This window comes from Vicugna pacos, chromosome X, assembly GCF_048564905.1.
Source record: "Vicugna pacos chromosome X, VicPac4, whole genome shotgun sequence".
NCBI lineage: Eukaryota > Metazoa > Chordata > Mammalia > Artiodactyla > Camelidae > Vicugna > Vicugna pacos.
In genome coordinates, this window is record NC_133023.1 from 107,112,258 (window position 1) to 107,132,938 (window position 20,681).

General features: G+C 46.3%; 1 protein-coding gene across 15 annotated transcripts in view; it reads left to right on the plus strand.

The window, feature by feature from the left end:
• ZNF185 (zinc finger protein 185 with LIM domain) overlaps positions 1–20,076 on the plus strand; it is a 59,986-nt gene extending 39,910 nt beyond the window's left edge. For all 15 annotated transcript variants that reach the window (XM_072956872.1, XM_031675104.2, XM_072956870.1 and 12 more), the window contains 7 exons: positions 6,117–6,314; positions 8,873–8,983; positions 9,994–10,074; positions 12,055–12,108; positions 13,162–13,264; positions 16,803–16,901; positions 17,853–20,076. In XM_072956872.1, coding sequence (XP_072812973.1) covers positions 6,117–6,314; positions 8,873–8,983; positions 9,994–10,074; positions 12,055–12,108; positions 13,162–13,264; positions 16,803–16,901 — 646 coding nt within the window. In that variant the 3' untranslated portion in view covers positions 17,853–20,076. The remainder of the gene's footprint in view (positions 1–6,116; positions 6,315–8,872; positions 8,984–9,993; positions 10,075–12,054; positions 12,109–13,161; positions 13,265–16,802; positions 16,902–17,852) is intronic.
• The last annotated feature ends 605 nt before the right edge of the window (positions 20,077–20,681 follow it).

Below are 20,681 nucleotides of genomic sequence, written 5' to 3' on the forward strand. Positions count from 1 at the left end.
ATTAAACCAAAAGTTTACTTAGTAATTAGCCAGTGGCAAGACATGTGTAAGCACTGGAGAAACAGACAAATAAGACTTAGTCCCTGCCCTTTGTCTCCGTGACCTGGGGGGACAGATAAGGCAGGGTGGCAGCATATACCAGAAGGAGCACGTGTCTTGACGGGACTCACGGAATCAGGGAAGGCTTCATGGAGGGGATAGTGGATGTTCCTCTTGAAGTTTGCACAACGGTGAAGAAGGGGTCCAGGAGTAAGTGAATCTCCTGTGTGTGGACTGTAGACAGGTAGCTGGGAGCACCGTTCAGTTTGATACAGCTGTAGTTTATGGAGAGAAAGCAGTGGAGGAATTGATGTTGAGCAGATAGTGTGCAGACAGGAGTTAACGTAGCAGATCAGAGACTACTCTCCTGAGAAAAGCCTGTTTGCAGGGTAGGCCCTTAGCTGGCATTTGGGAAGTTGAAACAGTGAACGGTTTTCTGCACTGATATGAACCTTTCCCTAAATAATGAGAGGTAAGGCTGACAGCCTGGATCACTTGTACAAACAGTGTGCTCTGCTGGATCTTGGCTTGTCTTCTCGGATTGGGGAACTTGGGTATATTCCAGGCAGAAAATGCCTACGTGACCAGCCTCCAATAAAAATCTTCAACTGTGGATGAAAACACTGCCTTTTCCTTTTGCTGATTTTGCTTGGTATCCTTTGGTGGCAATAAATTGGATGACTATGCTGAGTCCTGGGAGTTCTCCTAGTGAATCACTGACCCTGAAGGTGGTCCTAGAGACAGCAACACAAAAACTAAGTGATCACAAGCACAGGTGGGCAGGGTCAGGTTCTTATGCCATTAAGGACTTGGACTTTCTCCAGAGGACAAGGAGGAGCCAAGATTTCTTTTTAAATGGTTGTAAAATACACATGACGTTAAAATTAACCACCTTAACCATTTTTAAGTGTGCAGTTCAATGGCATTAAGCACGTTCACAGTGTTGTGCACGCATCACCACCATCCACCTCCAGAACACTTCCATCTTGCAAACTGAAACTCTGTCCCATGAGCAATAACTCCCTATTCTCTCTGCCCCTACCCCTGGCACCCACCATACTACTTTTTGTCTATGAATTTGACTACTCTGAATACCTCATGTAAGTGGAATCATACAGTATTGGTCCTTTTGTAACTGGCATCTTTCTCTTAGAATAACATCCTAAAAGTTCATCAGTGTTGTAGCATGTTTCAGAATTTTTTCCTCTTTAAGGTTGAGTAATATTCCATAATATGGACTTAGTGCATTTGTTTGTCTATCCATCCATCAGTGGACACTTGGGTTGTTTCCACCTTTTGACTATTGTAAATAATGCTGCAGTAAACAGAGGTGTACAATATGTCTTCAAGATCCTGCTTTCCAGCCTTTTGGGTATATACCCAGAAGTGGAATTGCTGGGTCATATGGTAATTGCATGCTTAAGCTTTTATAGGAACCACCATACTGTTTTCCACAGTGGCTGCACCCTTTTCCATTCCTCCTACACAGCCAGAACAGTTTTAAGCAGGGGATTGATATGGTCAGATTTGCGTTTTAGAATTATCTCAATGGCAACAATGAAAAGAATAGACTGGAAGTGAGCAGTGTGCAGACAGGGAGAAGAGCTAGGAAGTGGCTCCAGTCCTCCACGTAAGAGATGATGGAGCCACGACTAGGGTGGTAGCTGTGGAGTTGGAGACAGAGAAAAGTGTTCAGTAAGTATAATGGACCCAGAATTGGGCACTCAGTAAGACTTGGGGGAGCAGTGAGGGAGAAGGAAGTGCCAAGTCAGAAATCACATGCCTAGGTGGATTACATAACCCCTTCACTGCCTGAAGCCAACTGGGAAAATGCCCAGGAGATATCAAGCCAAAGCAGCACACTCAAAACAGGTCAGCGGACAAGGGCACCCAAGGCAAGGCTCTGGCTTCCAACTGGACGTCCTGCCTAGCATCCCCCTGGCATACCGTGCCGTTTCTGAGGTGGGCAGCAACACTTTGCAAGCGCCCTTAGTCTCTTCCTTCTAGTAGTCCAAGTCCTCGAGCATGCTGAGGTGTGGCTGTGGACAGCTCCTCTTTCCAGACCCAGCAGGGTTCTCCATTTCCAGTCTTTGGGTCCAGTCGCTGGCATGGTGACTCAGTAGACTAGGTTCATCAGGAAGGGTGGTATTTGGAGTCTGTATGCCAAGGGATTAAAGACTGCTTACTGCTAATAGTCTCAAGTAGCAATCAGTCCCTCAGCCCCAGAATGGGCAGGTGCCAGGAGGAAAGCTAGTCACAGTACCCTCCTAGTGGACGAAGCCTGACTAGTCTGGGGTTCGGGGAAGCACAGAGGGAGGCAGAGTGAGAGCCACAGGGAACAGTAGCAGCAGCACTGTGAGGAAGAGTGGATGGAGAATAGTAAAAATCCTTGTCAATATTTTAGAGTCTCTGAATTGACCAAGTTAGAAGTTTTGAGAGCCCAGACAGAATAGAGAATTCTCATGGGTAGGTTGGTTATTATTTCACATAGGAACAGTTGGTGTGGTCCAGCAGAAGAGGACCAGAGGACAGTCAGTGCCAAGGATAAAACCTTAGGCCATGGGAGACTGAATTCTCCCATCAGTTTAGCAAACTTTAATTTTCATAGTTCATTAGTGCTGTCATTTCAGATGACTAAGGATAATAAAGACAATGTAATTTGTGTTATAGAGGAAGAACTTGTTGGGTTTCTTAGATGACTTAACTGGTGAAATGGATTCCTCAGTCACTTGAAAGAATTAGAATCCTTGTTCTAACAAATTTTTAACAGTAATAGGAGCAATACCCCTCTTAAAAGGGAATGCTTCTAGTCAGTCAAGGAACAGACACACGGTACTAGGACCGTATCTAAAACCATGATATTTAAGAGCTGAATGAAGTCAAATTGCCCATGAAGAAAAGGTCCTGAACGTCTGTATTTTAACAAAATCCCATAGGTAAATGATATGAATTTCCAGTTGAAAACCACTGGCCTAGAATACACTGTATTTAAATTTTAAAAAGTAAAATTGCAACTAAGATAACATTTTAAAAATAATTGAAATTATGACATAACATTGTGCTTTTGTTGTCTAAATAATCAGGCAAGGCAGCACCAGGACTCTGAGAAATAGAAACATATGGCAGTAAGGGCACTGACAAATCTGTAAGAATTTTACCTAATTAACATCTTACCCATCAAAATTTAATTTAGGAAAGGCTCACCATTATTACTATTATTATTATTGGGTTTGACAATGCTTCCTATGCAATTTACACAATATTAAAAAAACCCAATTATTTTTAGCACCTCTTTTATTATAAGATGAAAGAATAAATAAATCCTTTGGGCCTTCTTGGAAATCCCAGTGTCAGTATTAGGTGTGAAAGATATCTCAGATTTGATTTGGGGAAGGCAAAATGTCAAATGTTATAAGGAGGTTTGAATGTTTGATTAAATAAGATTATGGGACAGTGAGAAATAATACTTGGTTATCTATTGAGTCAAAGTGACAAAAAATTTAAGGTAATTATAGGAGGTAACATGATTGTAAAGACTCTTAGCTCCTTTAAAATTAAAAAGCCTTTAAAAAATAATTGAGGACATGGAAAAGTCAACAGAAAGGATAGGACATCAGTTTAATAAGACATAAAAGCTTTGCCTTTTAGACAGATTACTCAAGAGGAAATAAATACCATTTATAACCTTTTATTAAGAGCAGACCAATGATCCAATAAGATTTTGTTACTTTTAACAAAGAGAAAGCCAAGTTTTAGATTTGCATCAGTATATTTGATGCTAGAACTCTTTTCAAAAAATTTTATACACAGTCTCATTAAATTAAAGTCAATTTTGACTACAACAAATAACACTTCTGTGAACGTTTTATAACTTTAAAAATATCCATTTACATTTCATTTTACATGTTTCTGAACCACTAGTTATTTTAATTTAGGGCAAAACTATTCTCTTTTTCCTTAACAAAAACATATTTGCATACCTGGCATACAAAGTTGTTTCCCTTTGCCATTATTACTTTTAGAAGTCTCTTTTATACATATTGCTTATAATTTTAACTGAGTAATTTCTCTCTTATAGAGAAAACTAAGAGACCATTTTGAACTGTCATATACCAACATTTTGTAGCAAACTAGTAAATCTTATGAATGTATGTCTCATAAAACTTGATAGTTACATACTTTTTATAGTATAGTTTTTCAATGTGGACAAATGAACACATTAACAGATCCAAATGTAGCCTCTCTGTGCTATAAAAAATAAGCAAAAAGTATATAAACTTAAGATTAGGGTTAGTAATTAATGTTTTGGTATTTTATCTTACTTAGAAATGATCTCTGTATTTACTGAATATCTATGAGTTGATTTAATTTTGCCTAAGTCTAAGGTTTTAAATTACGAAAAAGATTTTGGAACCTGTCTTTAAGCTGATGTATTATAAAACACAATTGCCAAGTATGCTCAACTTGAATATGAAGATTAAAGCTTCCTACTAATATTTTTATAGGAGGCTTTTAATTTTTTTTCTCCTGATACACAATCTTCTGGAGACTGTAGACTAAATTGTGGGTGGGGGACCAAGGAGAAACCAAACAGCCAGTTAGGGTTATCTCCAAGGCTCATCTACCTGGACAGAATATCCAGAGCATTTCCAATTAGGTTTTTCAGGCTCATATTGTTGCGTTTGTGCTCCCTGGTACCCTGGAGAGCCCCCAGTGGAGGTAGGGACCTAAAGGGCAACATACTGGTCTTAGACACGTGAAGGAGGAGAGGTCTTTCGGCACAGATAGTTTGGGATATTGTGGAGCAATAGTAGTTTCTGTGGAGGGTTGACTGGGAGAAGGAAGTGAAGAAGTTAGAAGAGTGAGTGCACACAGCTCTTTCAAGAAGCTTGGCTGTTGTAGGGGGTTGAGAAGCCCCGGGATTGGGGATGAGGTGTTTTACGTTAGGAAAGGCCTTTTTGTTTATTTTAAAGGGGCCATTTAAATGATGAGCCCTAGCTTCTGCTTGCACCCTACTTCCATTCACAGATGTAGATTTAGTGATGGGCAGTGTAGCGGCAGCTACGTGATCAGATTTGAGCCGCAGGGAGTGGGGTTGAAATTACATCCTGAGTGCCATTAATGAGATGCAAGCAGACGTTCAACCCCAGCCTTTTCATCTATTAAAAAAAAGAATGAAAATGCTACTGCTTCGTAATAATAAGTGTGACTACTTCTTAATAAAAAAGACAAGTAGGTCCTAGCTGTTATAAGCAAAGTGGCCAGAAGAGTACGCATGCGCTTGCCTGCCCCGGACTCGTGAGCCCTTGCCTTTGGCGTAGTGCGCCTGCGCCAGCCGCCATTTCCTGCAGTCGTGTGCTGGGACCGTGGTGTCCTCCGGGAAATGCGACCATCAATAAAGAAAATGGCTGCCCTGGGCAAGCTTGGCCTTGGCAGGGCTTCTTCTGGACCTTGCCCGTAGCGGCCGCCAGATGGCGTGCGAGGATAACAAGTGGATTGGACCACAACTCTCAGGTCTTTTCTGGAGCCTTTGAGTTTTCATGGCCCTTCCCACTTCGCTGTAGGATCACCAGTCCGTTTGAGAATGTAGCGAGCCGGGACGATTCTCTTCCACCTCCGTCGCCCCCACCCAGCGCGCCAAGGCAGCCTGGGGGAGAAGCCCCCTGCCAGAGAGCTGCGTCCCTGCTGGGCTTTCGTGCATGGGCCTTCCGAGCACCGCGGCCTGGGGAAAAGACAGATTAAGTGGGACTGGGAAGGTTTGGAGAAAGGAGGGTTGGCAGAAGGAAGAGGGGGACAGAAATGCTGCTGTTTCCACCTAGAAAGAGACAGTTTTTTAAAAAACTTGTTGAAGTAATCAGGGTGTTCTTGGGGACTGCCTTTATTGACTGGAGGGGAGCAGCAGTCCTGGGAAGGAGACGAACTCTCTCCGAGCTAGGGGCCCTGCCAGACTCCTCTCTGTCCTGCCCGCCCCGGGAGAGGAGCCTGCTGTGGCCATGGGAGGGGATATTTGTGTGCAGAGAGTGAGCAAGGGCTGGTCCCACGGCACTCGCTCCATAAGGGTGCTCGTTCTTCCTCAGCTCCTTGGCAGGTTTTGAGGAGAAGAATGTGGTCACCAAGGTGGTAGAGGCCTGGCAGGGGAGGCCTGGAGCCCTGAGAGATGGCCAGGGAGAAGCAGCTGCACCCACCCAGCCATCTGCAGACCCCAGCACCCCAGAGCAGCAGAGCAGCCCTGGAAAACCTGCACAGCTCCTGGAACTGGACAGCCAGGCCAGCAGGTAAGGCCTATGTTGTGCTGGGCTTCTGCCTGCCAGACCGGACTTTTGTCAGGGGCCACGACCCAGAACAAAGTTTAACACAGTAAACATGCTACTTATCTTCCGCAGGTGTGGTTGCCTAGGAGCCTGTGGGATGCTGACTAGCAATGGGTATGCCAGGGGTAGGTCGCCACCGGCTTCACTTTGGAGCCATAGCATCAAATCTGTTAGAGGAAACCTGGTGCAAAGAAAGTGTCGAGAACCATGTTATCTGGTAGCCACTTGGAGTGTGAAGGCCTGGGTTGAGAGAGGGGCATGGGATACCTTTGCCATTCGTGGAGATGGAAGGTCTCTGAGAAAGGTGTTACCTGGTGTGAATAAACTCTTCCACTGCCATAGCCACCAGGGTGGTCTTGCATGGCAAGATTTGCATGCTCCCTTAGCTCCCCAGACATCTTTCCTGAAAGTGGCAATGAGTTTGGGGATAACCAAGTGCCACTAGCCATTACCCAGAGGAGATGTATAAGTCTCTCATGAGCCGGTGGTAGGTAGCCACCATATATGCATTGAACAAGATGGCCAGCCCCACCTCCTGACCCAGGAAGCACACAATGAATAAATACCATAGTAGCAACACCACAGTAGTAACCATTGGTATTTGCTGTGTGCTGAGAATATGGAGGCACTGTTCTTGTGCTTTATATGGACTTACTCAGTTCTTATACCACCACTGTGGAGGAGGTACTGGCATCATCTCTGTTCTACACGTGAGAAATTGAGGTGGGGGAAGGTTGAATAGTTTGCCAATAGTCATCCATCTAGACAGTGACCTAACAGGAATTAGAACCCAGTCAGCCCAAAGCCTGTATTGCTGATCACTGTGCTACATCTGCTGCTTCTCTGTTTTTAAGAAGCTCAGAAAAGAAGGCTATCTGCTGTTCTGATGGAGGGAGGCCAGGGCAGGGAGTGTTATAGCTACGGTGGTTGTGGAAATCTTTTTTGCTGAAAAGGGGGAGTTCAGTTGAGACCTGAAATACAAGGAGGAGCCAACCTGGCAGAGAACCTAAGATGAAGCTCAGGCAGATAGAGCAGCAGAGCACATATGGAAGCCATGGAGGGAGAGGGAGTCAGGGAGAAGGGACTAAAAGAAGGGTCCTGTGGTTGGAAGGTAGGAGGTGAGGTGATTGAGGGATAGGAGACTAGGTGGGCAGGGCCAGGGCCAGGGCAAAACCTTGTAAACTAGGGGTAGGAGGGAAGTGGGACAGTCCCTGATGATGAACGGGGAGCCCTGCCATTGGAGGTCTCCCATTCCTCACATTGCAGTCCTGGATGGGTCCCCATGGGATGTTTTATCCTTGCCTCATCAGCTCTGCTGCCCCCTTGACTACTATGCTGGCTGTGGGTCAGAGGATGCCCGACACTCGCAAGTTGTTCCATCAGAAGTGGATGCTATTTCCTTCCTCTTCTAGTCAGTTCTCTTCACACCGTCTGGTTCTCTGTTTTCTTGCCCATCTGTCTTTCCAGGTTCTCACGAGGCTCCCTCGCAGCAAGCCCACCTCCTCCACTCCCCATGGTGCATTCCTGTGTCCTAGAGTGACATAGGAATAGGCACATGGTGACTGGGCACATTGAGGCAAGGCACCTCACTCAGCCTGGGGTCAGAGGGCAGGTACTCCGGAAGGGCTTCCCAGAGGAGAAAGTGGTGTCACGTGCAAAGGCGTGAGAGAGGTCAGGTACACACAGCATGGTCTGCGAAGATGAGGCTGGGGAGCTAGGCAGGTGCCAGGTTGTGATTGTTTTCTACCCTCCCCACCCCTCCCCACTCTGAACTAGTTGAGGGGCTGGGCACTGGATTCTCTGGCAGAGGGGTAATATCCCTTGGCTGGGTGGATGCAGCCACCTCTGGAAGATGATCTGAGTGGCGCCATGTTGGAGAGAAGCCAAAATTAACCCAGGGCTAAGGCTGCTGGACAGGGAGCAAGCATGAGACAAATGGGAGGCAAATGGGACAAATGGGGGAGAGTCAGCAACAGAACCCAAAAGAACGCCCTGAAGTGTGGTGGAGGTGTGGAAAAAGCAGGCGTCTTCCAGAGTGAGGTACACCCAGATCTCTTCCCTGCCTGAGCTAGTCTGCCCCTCTCTCCTTCAGCCTTCTGTTATCCAGAGAGTTCACTGGAGGATGGAGTTGGGGGGCTCATTGCAGGGAGGGGCTGCCCTGTCCACTGAAGTGGTTAGTGGGGCTGTGTCTGCCAAGTCCTCGGAGCCTCATGTTAGTCACAGGCCAAGGCTCTTGGCTGCAGGGGCGGTTCTGGGCACACGCTGGAAGTGCTCTTGCCACTGACTTATAGTGTGACTTGGGTCACCTAGCCTGGGTTTTCCCATCTGTAAAATGAATGCTTCTACCCATTGATCTCAGGAGCCTCAAAGAACAAAAGCTAGTGATTTTCAAGAGTTGTTGAAAAAATGTCAGCATGCTTTTAAGCGACAGTCTTGGGATTAGCCCCTAAAAACCCTGTTTGACCCTGGAAGACATCAGCTCTCAGTGGTGACACACTTGCCCCTCCCTTCACTTCTTTCAGGGTGAGAAACCCCTCAAGCTATATGGTCACTGTTGCCACCACTGCCACCTCTGAGCAGCCTGATGTTTACATCCCAGCGTCTCCAAGTGAATCGGACTCCAAGTCAACCAGGTAAGAAGATATTCTCCGGGCTGTTTCCTTCCTGGAGCTAAAGGACTTGGCTTTGTCTTATGTTGCTTTCCTGACATTAGCTCTAGTGCCTCCTCCAAATCCCAGCAGCCCGTTGGTCAAGGTGCCACAAAGTGCAGCCTCAGTTCCTCTGACATAAACTGCTGTCTGTGGGCCTTTCTAAGGCTCTGCTGTCCTTGAGACCTTGCTGATATCTCCTGGGGAACACGCCTGGGTCTCTGTCTGTCTCACATTATGTGTTGTGAGGAGAGGTGCTTACCCACTGCCTCACCTGCACTCCTGGCTTCACCTGCCATCTTAGAGCGTAGGAAGGGAGCCATCACAAGGAGGCTGAGTGAGGGGGGGTTGTGTAGGGGGAGATCAGAGGAGCTGGAGTGCACAGCATGGAAATAGGGCCAAAGTTGGGTCTGTGGTGAGCTCAGCATGAAGTAAACCTTGTATCCAATGTCGCCACGGGTCTCTCCAGGGTGACATGACTTCTAGACCTCTGGAGCTCCAGGAGTGAGAAGAGAGGGGTTAGACTGCTGATGGAGATTCGTACAGAGCTTGTGAGGACTGGCAGTCTAGGACTGAGGTTTAGAGGCTATCTTGGTCTCGGGCAGAAGGGAAAGAAAACGTGGTCAGAGAGGAAGATGGAAAGTCCACTGGACTGAAGTGTTGGGACACGCGGTGCCTACTGTGGTGTTGAGATCTGCAGGAAGGAGGGTAGCCTCTTTTTAGCACTCTCAGATCTGCACACAGTGGGCTGAACTCATGGGCTTTGATTTCAGCCCGAGGCCACTGTGGGCTCAGCAGCCTGGCAGCTTCCATTTGCTGGTTTCATTGCCCCAAAGTAGTGGCTAGAACCCAGCAGCACCTCTGCCTTCCCACAAGCTCCTTCACTTCCTTCAATCCAAATGGGGGTCCTCCCTGTTCTGGACCCCTCATTTAGCCTAGGCCCAGTCCCCTGGAATCTACAAATACACTTCTGTCTGGCTATGCTCTTTCTACAGCAAAGGGATTGTATGTGTGAAAGAGTACATGAATGCTGGGGAGCGCTCTTCCGAGAGGCTGCTGTCTTCACTCTACAACAGGTGAGAGTGAGCCCCAGATCCCTCCATGCCATGGCCTTCTCCTGTCAGGCCCTGTTTTGCCCTCATTCCTACATCATCAAGTGCTTGACCCAGAGTAGCTTCTGTATTGAACAGATAGATGATTTAATTGTTCATAGACATGCTTTATGCCTTTCCAGCTATTCTGACGTGCTGTGTTTGGGTTCCCCCTTTATCATTAATTCATCCCACACTCTACTTCCAGCACCATCCATCTCTGCCTGTCTTTGTTTCTTTGTCTCTTCTGTGAAATCCTGAGAGCATCGCTGTTGACAGAGCTCAGGGCTCATCTAGTTAATGCCATCCCATTCCAGAACTCAGGGCTCCTCTCTTCAGCTCCCATGCTCATCCCAGCATGCCATGTTGCCTCACTTGAAAACATATTTGACTGCAGGTCCTGATATCAGTCATCACTTTTCACTCATCATCTCTTTGCTTCCTTCCTGATGCCACATTGAAGGTACCTCCATGCCACCTCAGTTAAAAACTAACCCATGCTGAGACAGTGTCCTCCTGGGAATTTTTTTATGACACATCGCCCCACTGCTAGGGTTAGGATTGTAGTGACAGAGAGGAGCATCCTGGCCTTATTTCTGGATTGGGCCTCTGGGATTCCAGACCAGCTTTCACTGCTGCTGTGCAGTGATGAGCATGGGTGTAGGGGTCAACTTCAAGTCCCAGTTCAACCCCCATTTGTTAGGTCATTTTGGACAAGATGCCCACCCTTTCTGAGCCTCAGTTTCTTCATGTGCAATTCCTTAGAATGGTTTTTCATAATGACTATTTTGAGATATAATTCAAATATCATAAAATTCATTCTTTTAAGGTGTACGGTCCAGTAGTTCTTAGTACATTTGGAATCATTACCACTACCCAATTCCAGAACATTTTTATCACCCAAAAGGAAGCCCCAGACACATTAGCAGCTCCCTCCACCACCAGTCACAGCCCCTGGCCGCTAATGATCTGTTTTTTGTCTCTGTAGCTTTATTCAGGGAGGTTTTTGGAAAACCTCCAGCACTCTCAGTTCCACCATTCTGTTAAATTTAATTCTGACAATTAAATTTATTTTAAAATTGAATTTAACATTCAAAGGATTACAACTTATGAAAAACTAGTACTTTCTTTAATTATACAGTGAGTATTGTGTAGTCCAGTATGTTTTCCACTTTTGCTCTACCTCCCAGGAAGCTTAGAGATTAACTCAATGCTCAGAAGAAATCAGAAGCTGGGCTGAAATTCTAGCTCCCCTTGCTCTGAGCATGGCTCTGAGGACACTCAGCCTCGACTCATCACAGAGTTCCTGTGAGAATGGCAGCTTCACTAAAGCACATTCCAAAGCTTCTACCTAGTTGCCTTTCCCTGGCAATAGTTTATTTTAACCATTAGGTTTTATTGTAAAAAGTCATACTATGGAAAAATGAAAATGCAAAAAGGAAAAAAAAACCTCACTCCTAATCCAAGCTTGTAACCTAAGCGCAGATGTGTTGCAATGTTTCCTTCTTTTTTTTCCCTATTTCTTTCATTTTTACTTTTTTTTTGTTCCCATTCCTAGTGTCTGATTTCTACTGTGAGTGGGCTCCTGGTGACTATTATATTATAACCCAGGCACATATGTGGGGAGAAAAGCCACGGCCCCTTCCCCCTGGTCAGTGAGACTCAGGGTTCTCCTGGTACACATGACCTCAAGAATCCTAGCCACTCACCTTGTCATCTTTCTCACCACGGCACATCTTCTTTCTCCCCCTTGCAAGGGCTTCTCTCTGAGAGAATTATGCCTCCTTGGCACCAAGTTAAAGATTCTTCTGCCATTTAGCATAACAGACGATGGCTGGTCGTGCAGAGTCATGTCTCAGCTTGTGACCACAAGGTTAATCAGAAAAGCACTCTGCATTCATGACCGTGGTAGTGATCTGGCTCCCATTCTCTGCCCTCCCCTCTCCCACCACGTTCCCGTTGCAGTATCGGCAGCATTGAGGACTCATGCAACATGGAGAAGAAACTCCCATCTGAGAGGTAGGTCTGCTGCGTCACCAGGGAGTCCGCAGAGCTACAGAGGAGAAACAGCTAAGGGAGATCTACACGCTAAGCCCCTTTGCTTTTGTTTGCTGCTTTGCTGCTTCTGATCCATTTCTGGATCTGATGTGTCTCACCACAGCAAGGGTGCTGCTTCCCTTATCAGGGTGTCACACTTGTGGCAACTAAAGCCTTTGAATCCAGCTAAGATCAGAGGTTGAACACAGTGAGTTAGCAGCAGAGGCAGGACTAAATCCCAGGGCTCTGACTACTCCCAGGTAAGGGATGTTTCTACTCTGCCATCTGTGAGTTGCAACTGGTGGTGGTAAAATACAAGGGAGGACCGGGCCTGTGATGAGGACAGGAGTCTTTAGCAACACTGTCAAGTGACTGAGCCCTGGGACAGCAGAACAGATAGGAACTTTCAGCGAGTTCTGTCCGAGGAAGAAAAGCAGGGGTGGCTCCAGGAACAAAGGCAGGGATCCTGGACCTGGGGAGATACTTAACCTAGAATTCGGTATCTAGGACTTCCATATGAGATCCCCCCAGCAGGCTCTGCAGCTAGGCTGACTTTGTGATAGCCCCTGGAGTATCACAGGGGCAGCATGGGTCCAGGGCTGTAGGGTCTGAGAGGCAGGACTCAGTGGTCCTAGACATGAAGAGTAGGGCCATCAGGACAGGAAGCCCGGTCTACTCCTATAGGAGAAGATGTGGATCTTCCTGTTCTAGAGGGAATAGCCTCGCACCCAGATATGCTAGTCAGGGGGACAGGGAGAGGCAAGCTGCTTGGAATGAGAATCATAGCAAGATGTCCATATCTATGACAGAGAGTAGGGTGAAGATACATGGCTGGTTTCTAGAAACAATGTGAAGGTCTCTAGTGGACTGAGGTCCGGTCTGGCCCAAAGCTATGCGACCAGTTGCACAGAAAAAGGTGGTGGGCTAGGAGTCCTAGGAGCAAACCTGAGCTGTGTCAAACCAGAGGGTCTGGCTGCATCACATCAGTAGTCTGCATGCCAACCTGACCACAGATTCTTATTTTTTATTTCATAGAACAACTGGTGGAATCTGTACTTACTGCAACCGGGAGATCGGAGACTCTCCAAAGATTACACTAGAACATCTTGGCATCTGCTGCCATGACTACTGTTTTAAGGTAAGGAAGAGAAGAGGGGTGCTGCTGCTGAGAGCATCATCCACATCTAGGGGGCGTTGATGGTTTCAGAGAGTGTGGACAGGGCTCCATCTCAGAGGCTTTGCAGATCTGGGAGCTGAATGAGCTTCCAAGTCCGAGGGAGTTAGAGTGTTGACAATTCTCTGTCCTTAATACCGTGGAGAGACAAAACAGTTTTCTGGAGAAATACTGTTCCCACCAGAGGGCCAAGCGCAAAGGCTTTGGGGCAGGAGCATGGAGTATTCTAGCTCACCTGGGTGAAATGGCATGAGTGAGGGGTGAGTGGTAGGAGATAAACTGCCAGAGCTGGCTAAGAGCTGGCTCATGTAGGCCTTGCAGGACACAGAGACACTTGGAATTTTATTCTAAATACAATTGAAACCTAGTAGAGGGTTTGGGCAGGGGAGTGACTAGGTCTGATTCATGGTTTTTAAAGAATCCCTAGTCTGCTAGGCAGAGAAGAGACTGCAGAGGAGCAAGAATGAAAAAAGGGAGATCAGTTAGGAAAGTGTTGCAGTTGATCAAGCTGGAGAAATGAGTCACTCGATGAGGGAGCTTGCAGTTGAGGTGTCAAGATGGTGGCTGGATTGGGGATGATGTTTGAAAATAGAGGAAGGGTCTCCAGAGGAGGCAGCAAAGTAACACGGAGTGCCCCAAGTGACACAGTTTCTCAGAAGGCTGCAGTGGTCACCCTTTCAGTGGTTGCTGAGAGATCAAATAGGACAAAACCTGAAAATTGACCACTGAATTCTGCAGCATGGAAGCCATCAGTGACCTCAGTAGTGGCAGTTTTGGTCGAGTGATTGGGATAGAAGCTTGACTGGAATGGACTCCTCATAACAGAACAGGACACGGGGAAGTAGAAAGAGTGAGTCTGGGAGACTCTCCTGAGGGATTGGCTTCGTAAGGGAGCCAAGCAAGCTAACGGTAGGGCAGAGTTGCTAAGCATTGGTTTATGCTCTGGAGACATACAGTAGATATAGCAAACCAATGATGCAGGAGAAAGAGAGGCTGATGGTGACCGTGATGGACTTCTGTAGCAGAGAAAGATGGGTGCCAGTTGACACACGGCAGGGATAGGAAAGGCCAAATACGTGTGTCACACACAGGAGATGCATCTGTTTTCTCAGTCAATAAAAAATAGAATGCTCTTCGAGCGACAGGTGGGGAAGGAGTGTTGGACATTTGAGGAGAAAGGAGCAGGTGTGACTACTGTCTCAGACCCAGGGCAGGGGATGGGTAGATGGGCCAAAAGGAAGTGTAGGCCACGCAGAGCCCATTTAACAGGGCTTGTTAACACACAGAGTGCTGGGCCCCAACCCAGTTTCTGACTCACTAGGTCTGCATGAGACCTGAGAATCGACCTCTAACAAGTTTCCAGCTGGGGCTGCCGTTCCACCTAAAGTCTGGCCAGAGCAGTGACCAAGGCAGAGAAGGGCCCAGAACATTGGAGGAACGGACAAAAGGCCAGGTGGCGGGAACTCCTCCATCTGCGTGGATCCAGAATTTTCAGGAGCAGTGGTAGAGAGGGACTGTGACATGTGGTTTGACAAAGAACATTCTGTTTTCCTGATTCCTGGGCTTACATGAAAAATCCTAGAAGACTTTGTCAACTTTCGGTTATATACCGAATTACTTAATTATACTTATGTACCTAATTATACTTATATCCTTAACTAACAGAGCAAAATTACAGAAGTCTGAGACCTAAGCAATTCTTGGCACATTTGGTCTCACAGGGTCAAGTGTTGGGGAGAGGGTGTGGTTGGTGTGGGTTTTAAGGGGGCTTTATGATGGAGGTGGGTCTGCAGTCAGAGGCAAGGAGGTACACAGGGGATTTTTCAGGGGGCTGAGCAGGTCTCCATCGTGTGTGCAGAGGAAACAGGGATGAGGAGGAGAGCACAGGGGGAGGCAGCACGGAAAGGCCGGCATTGTAACCTTGCCTGACTGGGGCTCACGTAGGGGCTGGGGAACTCGGAGTTGTGGCAAAATAGTGAGGCCTGGTATTCCTGGGTAATTCTTAGAATGCAGGTAGGGTGCCTGAGAGCTGCCACCATGGGCCATGAACACAGAGGTGAAGAGGAGATTTTTTTTCTAAGATCACAGAGCTGCTCAGAACCAAGGGTCGAAATCCCGGTTCTGATATCAGAGCCAATGTTATCCCAGCTACACTCTGCAGCCTCCCAGGAAAGGTCATCCCATTGCTCAGGCTTATATGTATAAACTAGTCTGTCACTACCTTTAATTGTTGCCTTTGTTAGATTGACATAACATTTCAAAATACTAGTTTGTATTATTACACTTAGGAATACACAGAGCACATTTTTTTATTGAAGTACAGCTGGTTTACAATGTTGTATTTATTTTTGGTATACAGCATAGTGATTAATTTATACAAATATATTACTTTTCCCTATTTTTCATTAGAGGCCATTACAAGGTATTGAATATAGTCCCCTGTGCTATATATACAGTAGGACCTTGTTGTTTGTCTGAGAGAGGACACTTATGGCCACAGCATCATAATAACCCTTTAGGGTCTGTGTTCTCCTCAGTGTAAGGCACGTTGCAAGGCCCAATCATTGTCTTGGTTTTTTTCTGTGTTTCCAGAGGTGACCCCCTAAATAGATCATCATTAGTTGGCTAAGTTGAGGTTCAAGTCCTGATCCACAGTAGCTAAAACGACAGAAGTCTGATTAATTTACACTGAAGAATAAAATGGCCAGGAGACAAGAACTGAAAAATGGAACACAGAGTCATCAGAGAGAGATGCTTGGCAAGAATGAGCAGAGGGAGCTAAGGATCCTAGCAGCTGTTCGTCTCTTTCAGCCGGGAGCTGGAAGGCTTACCCCAGGGGGGTGCTGCAGACAGGTGCAGACCCAGCCATAAGGGGACTCTTGGGCTCCTCTTATTTGAGACTGTGTGCAGGCCACCTTGTGCTGGCCCCTAGTACCAGGGGGGTCTGCTGCAGATGGCAAGATGCTCTCATCCTTCAGGCGTTTGCCAGGGAGGCAGCTTTGAGAAGCATGAAGTCAGAGAAACTGGACTGCTGAGATAGCCTTCCCTTTCATTGTGCCCTCATATCACCTTCCTTTGAACTTTAAATATCACAGTTAATGTCCCCCAGTCCTCCTATAACAGCAATGACCTTGCCATTTACTTGAGCAGTTCCTTTATGTCTCCCCCAGACTGAGTACTCTACATGAACTAACTTGCTAAATCTTTCTGATAACCTGCCAGTGTGCCCGTTTTATAGATGAGGAAATGGAGGCTTAGTCTCAGTAACTCACCCAAGCTCACCCAGTTAATAAGTCATGGATTTGGGGCTCAAACCCAGGCTCAATTATGAAACCTGGGCTCCTAACCACTGTGTGATCATTCTGCCTGTTAGGTTTTTGTTTTTAGTTTTATTTAGTTTGGGCTTTGTCTCTGTTTTCTGCCATTTTTTTGGTCTACTTCAAAGTCTACTAGTTTATAGTACTTTACTCGTATGTTGACCTCTAGCTTGTTTTTCTTTCAGTGTGGGATTTGCAGTAAACCGATGGGTGAGCTTCTGGATCAGATCTTCATTCACCGTGACACCATTCACTGTGGGAAATGCTATGAGAAGCTCTTCTAGGTGGGTGCTGGCACCCCAAGGTCCAAGCAATGAGGAAACTTATTAGGGCAAAGAAATGTACCCTGGTCTCTCCCTGAATCTCAACCTGGGACACTGCTATCTCTCTCAGCCTTTCTGTTCAGAGGACCCCGAGTCCTTGTGTCACTATGCCCTGTGATACTTTGAAGTCTTAGATGGCACAGATAAAGACCCTCCTCATGGACAGTTCCAAGTTGTGGGAATCATAATCTCTTCCTCTCAAGAAGTGCCTTCCATGCAGCACCTCAGCTACGCCCTAGGATGCCAGCCAGGCCTTTGTTGTTAGCCTTAGAAAGGAAAAGGACATGGGGAGACACCTAGGTAGCGGGTGGCAGAATCAGGACCTCAACCTGATCCTCAGTCAGGACTTCGGCTTCAGGTCCAGAAGTCTCTGCCACAGTCCCTTGGACCACCTCTACCACTGCTCGTATAGCATCAGATCAGGACTCCACAGCCAAGGTATTCAGTAAAACAATGTATGGGGGACCAGCGACAGGTAAAGTTCAAGATAAGTGTGTATGTGTGGGAAGGGATGGTGCTGTCCTGGAGCAGGCCTGACCAGGAAGGGTTGCTTGGGCAGCCTCTTGGCCACATTGTCAACTCTGCCTGAAAATAAGTTTGCGTGCTAAAAGCCTACAGAATTGACCCCAGTGTCCGAGCTTTGTGGTGCCTTTTGATCCTGACAACCCCTCTTCCTTAGCACCTCCCCCAGCTAGGAACACAGAGCAGAATATCTCCCTTGAAGTCAATGGGAATGGGTAGCAACCAGGCTCTCCACCAGCTACAAGCCCGTTCTGCCTCCTCTCCAGAAGACACCTTGACCTGGACTGTTACTCCTGATGCCTCAACCTCACCAAGAGCCTCTGACTGGTCATTGGGTTGGGTGTGCATTTCCAGTCTCATGGATACTTCTACTTTCTTTTGCTTCTTCAGGCTGAGAAGAAACTGATGACTCCTGGACAGTTACTCCGAGTTGCTGGCTCTTCTTCCGTCACTTCCCCCTCCTCCATTTGATTTCTCCATGCTTTTGTCCTTCTTGAGTTGAACTTGCTTTCATCCAGTAGCGTATCTTAATGATGCTATGATAATTACTCATGCGTATAGCTTTTTATAGCTTAGAAAGCACTTCGCACCCATGATCTTGCTTCAGGCTCAAGCAAAGAATTCCATCTTGGCTTCCCTAGGACACGGCGGCTTCCTGATGAGTTGAGGTGGCCTGACATGATAGGCCTCTGCAGGAGCACGGGGTTCAGTGTGTACTGACTCTTGGGACAGAGAACAGATCACATTCTGGTTCACAGTTCTGAGTGTACCTTTGGGACTTAAGAGCAGTAGGAGACACCCTGAAGCTTCTGAAGGGCCAGGCTGAAGACTGTTGATGATCCCTGGTGGGTAAATTATAGACATTGACTGCTAGGGATTGACATAGGCTAATGTTTAGCTTGTTTATTTTTTAAACTTTCCATATACTTTTATGGGTAGCTAGCTGCTTTTGATTGAGTTATATGGCAGGTTTTAATTACCTCCTCCTACCTAGCTTTCAGTACAGTTGACTTTTTTCCTACAGGCATGTGGGCATATATTAGAAAGTTTACACATTAGGTTTAAATTCTATAGATGTGATTCTTAGGTGGCTGCTGACCAAAGGGACATCTGTGGCTGAATCTTGATAGCTAATTAGTACCTTTGCCCTCAATTTCCTATCCCTAAGCTTTATACAGAAATCTCCTAAAGTAGATTTTAGGATGTATAGAGTCCAGCAGGATTAAGAAGGGAGAAAATTAGCTAACGTTTCTTGAGGCCTTACTACATAACCAGGCATTATCACAAAGTGATGACATTAATCTGCATACTAATTTTGTGCAGAGGCTGTTTGTGTCCCGATTTGGCAGGTGAGGATGTTGAGGCTTAGAGAGGTGATCACTGCATTGTACAGAGCCATTGCTGTCTCTCTCCAGAGCCCATGCGCTCTCCAGCAACAGTAACCACAGTTATGAGCATTGATTGAGTGCCGAGTATATGCCAAGCACTTTGTGGAGGTTACGTAATCCTCCCAGGAACACTACCCTCCTCAGGCCTTCCCTGAGGCCCACTTTTACAAAGAGGAGAAGGTGCGAAATTGCCCTCCTCCTGTGGGCATCCTGGCTCCCCATAAAATACTACAAGTGTCAGCCCCCCACCTCTCTTTTCCGTGAAAATGCTTCTGAAATAAATTGCTCTCTGCTGGGAAGAGATTTGACTCATAGACCTTCCCAAAGAGGAGCTTGTCAGCCTATGGAAAGCTCCAGTGGGCTAGCTGATTGGAGCACATAGCCTTCAATGGCCTCCTGTTTTCCAGTCTAGACTCTGTCACAAGCTACTGGCAACCTCTGGGGCCCCAGGTACTTGAAACAGAAAAACCTGTTGGCCAGCTTGACAGATGTAGGCCCATTCATGCAGTCAGCTGATGCTCTGCTCAGGTTCATCTGGGCTCCTCTGCCTTTGGGACCAGCATCACTGTGTAAGTTTCTCAAATGGAGAAGCAGCCTGAGTGATGAAACATGAGGGCCTTTTGTCTTGATTTAATTAGAAGATGTCTCTCCTTCTCTCTCCAGTTTCTGAGTCCTATGCAATTAATTGGCTGGTAGCTGCTTCTTGCCAAATGATCAGAGAGGAACATTCCATGTATTTGCCTAGATGTGCATCAGAGTTTCTCTGGAGAGGAAAAGTGGTACAATATGCAATGTGCCAACACTAAATGTGAGCTGGTCTTCCTCAAGACTAGCCCTCAGCGTGGGACTTGGCACATGTAGGAACTGATGCATACATGCTGAGTGAATGAGTGAAAGGGAAAGAAAGGTAGCTCCTTTGGGTGGGAGGTGCCTTCCATGAGTGCCTACCGGATGGAGTGCAGGATAAATAGGTCCAAGATAGGCTGGCTTCCCCACCTTCAAGATACATTCTACCTTTGAGGGACTTTTAGAACCAATATGCAAGATACTGATTTCAATCCAAAACAACCTCTTTCATGTTTAAGAAAGCACAGAATTCTGTAGACTTAAGGAAAAGAGGTGGTTGCATTACATGTTTGCTGCTTTTTAATTGCCTATCATTTAAAATCAGCCTTGCTTAACCCACATTAATGTACACAATTATAATAAACCTTAAGATATTTCATGTGTCAATGTTAAGGTTTCCTTTTTTAAATGTAATAACTTGGTGTATTTCATGGTGTGATTTATTTTCTCCTATTACTTGAAGCCATTCTCTCTACAAAAATAAAAGCTTTAAGAAGTATTAAATCTAAAGAGAAAAAAAAGTAGCATGATCTAGAAACTATGGATGTACAGGGAGTGTGGAACTCTAGACCTGTCAGATCTTAGTGAAGAATATTTTATTCTTTTGGGCCCATCCTCCCTTTCACTATTGCAGCTTGGCCGCCTGGTCCTTGTTGAACACTTGAAATGACCAGGAGCTTAGGTCCTTACAAGCCCATTCTGCAGTGGAAATGCATTCTTGAGTTACAACATGTTTCCCTTTAACTATCACCCCTGAAATAGATAAAGAGGTTTATTGAATTCTCTCTCTGTCAACTCTTCTCCCATGTAAAGACCCCTGGTCCCATCAACTCTTCTTTGACAGTAATTCTGAATACACACCTCTTAAACACCCTCCTCAAAGGTGCTCCCCCATCACACCCAAATCCATTCCAGCAGATGTATATCAATAGGCAAGACTTTCACCTTGCTCATTAAGGCCAGTGTCCCGGGCTGTCAGAATTTT